This window comes from Pistacia vera, unplaced genomic scaffold (assembly GCF_008641045.1).
Source record: "Pistacia vera cultivar Batoury unplaced genomic scaffold, PisVer_v2 Contig944, whole genome shotgun sequence".
In the NCBI taxonomy this organism is placed as follows: domain Eukaryota; kingdom Viridiplantae; phylum Streptophyta; class Magnoliopsida; order Sapindales; family Anacardiaceae; genus Pistacia; species Pistacia vera.
Window position 1 is genome coordinate 263,891 of NW_022196828.1, and position 5,473 is coordinate 269,363.

General features: G+C 35.3%; 1 protein-coding gene across 4 annotated transcripts; it reads right to left on the reverse strand.

Moving 5' to 3' along the window:
• Positions 1 to 709: 709 nt before the first annotated feature.
• On the reverse strand, positions 710 to 3,953 carry LOC116120776 (zinc finger BED domain-containing protein RICESLEEPER 2-like). Of its 4 annotated transcripts, XM_031406747.1 has the most exons (5): positions 3,804 to 3,953; positions 3,570 to 3,710; positions 3,370 to 3,439; positions 2,930 to 3,007; positions 710 to 2,605 (listed from the first exon to the last, which is right to left on the reverse strand). In XM_031406747.1, exon 5 carries the CDS (start codon positions 2,443 to 2,445, stop codon positions 763 to 765), a length of 1,683 nt encoding a protein of 560 aa, XP_031262607.1. In that variant the 5' UTR covers positions 2,446 to 2,605; positions 2,930 to 3,007; positions 3,370 to 3,439; positions 3,570 to 3,710; positions 3,804 to 3,953; the 3' UTR covers positions 710 to 762. The 4 variants fall into 4 exon arrangements, with proteins under 4 accessions (XP_031262607.1, XP_031262604.1, XP_031262606.1 ...); XM_031406744.1 differs by lacking the exon at positions 3,370 to 3,439; XM_031406746.1 differs by having other exon boundaries at positions 3,370 to 3,710.
• Positions 3,954 to 5,473: the final 1,520 nt, after the last annotated feature.

Below are 5,473 nucleotides of genomic sequence, written 5' to 3' on the forward strand. Positions count from 1 at the left end.
ACAAATTACATGATCAGTAAAAATCCAAATCTTAAAATTTTTTTTTTCTACTTCATTATTACAGTGAATACCAAACCCTTCAAAAAAATCTCGAGAAAGCACAAATATTTGTCTAATCAAAACAATAGCACCCACAGCTTTGAATTCAAACACAACTCAGAAAAACAGAAATTATGAAAGAACATAGACATAAAAGTATAATGATTGGAGAACAGAAAATACCTGTCAAAGCTTATTTGCTTAAGTTGGAGAAGTTACTGAGAAATGGAAGATAAAGTTGTAGGGTTAATGAGAATTAAGGTTGGGGTCTGCCCTGGTTTTTTCGCGGGAAAGTTGGTTTCTTTACCGTGCTTTTGGTACTTCAGTATAAACCAGTAATGTTACTGGCTCGGCATAAGAGCTCAGCCTTTTTCCCATTAAATAAATACTGGCATTACTCTAAATACTAAATTTAAGTAAACAGAGAAAGGAGAAGAGCCATGGAGAAGAAGACATAAAGAAATTGAAATATGAAATAATAAAGTAAATAAAGAAATGGAGAAGGAGAAATAGAAATAGAAAATTAGGATTAAAGAGTTAATTATTCAAAAGTGATGTGGCAATTGGTTATATGGCAGCTGATGTGGTATTGTCACATCAACTGCCACATTATTTTATACACAACTCTACTCGGCCTTAATTGGGACATCTTCTCTGCTTAAATACAAAATTTAAGTAAAAAGAGAAAGGAGAACTTTCACTGTTGTTTCAGTAACTTTATTATTAATTTTCAGAAGTATAGTGCAACCAAATCTTTGTACAAGCCAAAGCTCCCCTTAAGTCATAATCTAGGTTGCTAAAATAAAAAATATTTCCAATCTCAGTTGCTAAGGAAGAATCTAAATATTCAACTGGAGCAGCAACAGGTATTGCAAAGAAATCCCGCACCATCCTTGCGAGTGTCGGATAAGCTGGGGAGTTGACATGCCACCACGCTAGTAAGTCAAAATCTGTAACTGCAGGGAATTTTGAATCTTCCAAATAGCGTTCAAGTTCTGAGGTTGGTAAAGTAACATCATTAATACGTTCTGAAGATTTACATGGCCTCCCCATGCTGTCTAGCATTTTGAATGGAGTTGAAGAATTCCTAACACCACGGTCCGCAATAGATGATGATTTGAAACTGTTAGCCCCCTTTGCATATTCATTAAAAATATCAGTTACAACATCACGGATTTTCTTAAACTGGGCTTCTGCATCATAACCGTAAATCATTTTGTACCAAAGCTCTATGATGTCCATTTTGAACCGTGGATCAAGAATTACCGTAATTACTAAGAGCAAGTTAGAATTACTCCAATATTCATCAAAACAACTTTTCAAACCTAATGCTATCTTAAAAACATAACGATTGTCACTTTTTTCCCACTGACACAATTTAAAAAATATGTCACAAACGATGGGAAAACACACATTTGCAGTATTATATTTGCAATCAGACAAGCTACTAGCAGCATCTTTTATGCCTTTCCAACAGTTATAAAGTGCAGTTGCTTTATCCCAATCCTCTTCGATAAAATTTATAGACTTGAAATCAGGATCTATCTGCTCCAGTTCACAAAATGCTTCTTTATATTCCATTACCCATTCAAGCAGTTCAAAGTTACACTCAAGCAGTTCGAAGTTAACCAAAAGTGTAGGAACACTTCGATCAGTTACAGTTTTGCCCATGGACACAGCTTTTTCTACCGCATATTGAAGCTTATTTTCATTTGATAGCGTCCTGGCGTACTTCAGAATCTTCGACGCTTTATCTAAAATATCTCTGTTCCATTCTGTTCTCATCCCAGCATATCCTATGTAAGATTCAAGTTCATCTAAAAACTTAAAAACTGGAAATACGTTGCAAATAAAAAGAAGTGAAGCTCTTTCAGTAAGCCACTCGTTAAATTCATCACTATTTTTAGCACCAAGTTTAGCACATATATTTTTATCTATGTTCCAATCTTGAAGAGAACGCTTCAGAAATTTTTCAGTGGAAGACTCTAAAACTTCTTCATTCTCCAAAACAATAACCCTATTCTTCAATTTCCAATTGTCATCAATAAAGCAGACTGCAATAAAAAGAACTTCACCCTTGCTGTATGAACACCTATCCGCTGTTACACTAAAACGACATGACATTTTATCAAAGTATTTATGGAGCTTTTCCTTCTCTTGTTGGTAAACATCTAGTATATCATTCTTTATGCAGTTTAGCCCATACTTAATAATCTTTTGCACCAAATCAGAGACATTCAATTTTGGATCAATCACACTTTTCTTTTCTGCTTTTTCTGCACCTACACCTGGATTCTTTGAACTCGGGCAACTTCTTAAATGATTTTTGAGATGTGTGGTTCCACTCTTACTTGAACCTATAAAGTCTTTCTCACAGTATTTACATCTAGCCATATTCCTTCCCATTACTTCCTACATACTTTATGAAGTGCTCCCAAACAACTGATGTCAACTTTCTTCTTTTAGCACTTGATGTGTTCTCTATATTTAGTTTCATCAACACTTCAATCTCTTGATTCAGAGTAGGTCCCAAATTGGTACTTTGTTCTCTAATTTGAGTGATGTCCTGTTATAAGCGATAAAAGGAAAATTTAATAGATCTCAATGAAAGAGATTACATTGGTCAAGGATTCAAAGGAATTCTGAATAAATATTTAAATTGAGGCTTATAAATAAGACTATCGTACATGATTGTGTTATAATAGAGAAAAATTATGTTCTTAAGATATCTACCAGCAATAATAAGGAAATTTCATCTCTATCCTGCTAAACTTTTGCAAAACTAACAGCTAAAAATAAACAAAATATTTAATTGCATAAGATGGAAACTGCTTCTCCGATCACCGACTTTAATCTCTTTTCTATATATATGTAGAGAGAGAAAGGGTACCTGTTCATGGTGCAGATCTGCTCCACTGATATTGGAAGATAAAGGTGCTTCTCTCTGTTGTGTTAAAGATTCAATCTCCTTCATAATTGTAATGGTAACAAGAAAATAAGAAAATATGTCATTTGGATGATATTAACATGAAAAAAGAAAGAAATCCAGCAATTGGACGTCAGAATCCGACCCGAGGAATCCAGTGATCGGAAAGTTATCAGGCAATTTTTGATAACAATTCTTGTTCCAAAATGATTATTTCTAATAATTCTATATATCCATGTAACTTTCAACGGCCATACATGTGGCGTTTAGCCAAGATCTGACTCGAAAAGTTTCGCTCGAAACTTTCCCAGTCAGATCCCGGCAAAACGCGGCATCGATTGCTTTAAAAAATATAAGACTAGATAGATATTTCCGAAACGATCATTATGATACTATATCGTTACCTAGACTTGCTAAAACTTTTCTGGCCATCAAATTCCAGCGGCCGGCGGCCCATTCCGACAACCGGAAACTCTAGATAAACATGTTAGTGTGATGATCAGAAGATCAGAAAAGTTAATTAAAGAGGAAGAAACTTATAGACGGTAAACAAAGATTAATAAAAGAACCTGAAGACGAATAAACATGTTAGTATTAATGATACCTGTGCTTGTCGTTGAAGAGATTGAAGATAGGCCATGATTTCATTAACCACTCCAGCACTTTCTGGGATCAAGTTGTCCTTGTAGCATACTACTAAATCTTGCAAACCCTTCATTCCCTCACTAATTTTTTCCTTGACCACCTACATAAATTACACAGACATCAGAGAGAGAAAATTTTGTGGAGAAGTGGAAATTGAAAACGATTTAACATGAATGAGAAAACAAATACTTACTTGAAAATAAAGATTAGGATCAGATCCAATGGATATTGCTTCCATCTCTTTCCTTAAAAATGAGCCTAATTAAATCAATATGTAAGTTTTTAAGCGATAAAATTTGAGCAATTTTTCAGTGTATATATAGGAATTAGGGTCAATGAGTGGTTGGTTGTTTCTTAGCACTTTCCTTGTTTTTCTTTAACTGTCGGCTAAAAAGTTTAATCTGAACCAAAAAGTTTAAAGGAGCGGTGGTGATTAGATTTCAAATGTTTAATCTGCCAGCTAGGGCTTGCGTGATAAGCGAATATTCTTTGTCCAAAAACCGGATCCGATTCCAAATGTCCATATGTCTATGTATGATTTGAGGAAACAAAATCATGTGGGAGCAATTGGATCATATAATATTTTATTATAGGAAAAAATTATATTAACGGAAAGAAAGATCATCTTGAATATTATTGTGAATGTGTAGAAAATGTGTTTAGTTAGTTCAAATAAATTGGTGTATGATATGTTTGTTTGGGAGTATGGTTGTATACGAGCGGAGCCGAGCCGAACACTATGGGATTCGAAACTCAGCTCGAGAAAATTTAGCGAACTTGAGCTCGAGCTTGGGTTCGACGAGCTCTAGAAATCAGGCTCGAAGCTCGGCTCGAGATGATTTGTTGAGCTCGAAGCTCGGCTCAAGCTCGGCTTGTTTAACAGGCTTTAATCTAAAGCAATCCACCAACAATCTTTTAAGAAAAAAGAAAAAATTCAAAGCTAAGCCACCAGATTGAAACCTTAATGATAATGTAAAAGCAATAAAAACCGAGCAAGCATAAGAACAAAATCTCACAGCCTCATTTTTGGAGAAGAAAAAGTAGCTTGGAGAAGGGAGAGTGAGACAAGATTTGTCATGCCATAGATTTGAGGTAGAAGAGCTAAAGGAAAGAAGAAGGAAAGAGAAAGGAAAGGGAAAGAAGAAGGAAAGGAGAAGAAAAAGGAAAGAGAAAAGAAAGGAGAAGAAGTGTGACTGTGATGAAAAATGTGTTAGGGTTTTTAGAATAAACAATTTATATATAAAATAATAAATTGCATATACACCCTTATACTTTGAAAAACTTACACCTTATATTTAAAAAACTTACACTCATACCCTTTCAAGCCATGGAGGCTCACGAGCCTATCGAGCCGAGTATTGGGTGGCTCGGGCTCGACTTGAAAAGGCACTTAAGTAGCTCAGGTACACCCCTAGTGGGGAGTATAAATGGGTGGGTATGTTACATAGATTACTAAATTGTCCTCCTTTTAAAATATTAATATAATAGTATTTTTTATTATTATTTTTTGAATCATTTCTTTTAACCCACTACATTTAAAATTTTGCTAAAACACCCCAGCCATATAAAACTTTAATTTGTAGCAAAATCACTCCCACCTACCCCAAACCACTATCGGCAACCAGCCACCACTGCCGACCACCGCTAGCAATGGAAGGAAGCACGATTGGTCATATATGGCCGATCGTGCACTTGCAACGCCAGAAATGGCTATGGATCACAAATCCATGGCAAAAAACAGCCAGATCTATGGTCATTTCATGGGCAAAGATGTAGCCGTGAAATAGCCACAAATGTGGCTGTTTTCGACCATGATTCATGGCTGAAAACTGCCTTATTAGTGCATAACCAACTAGATGTCGT

Coding starts and splice junctions, on each gene's coding strand:
- LOC116120776 (XM_031406744.1), bottom strand. CDS start 2,445: ATGGGAAGGAATATGGCTAGATGTAAATACTGTGAGAAAGACTTTATA.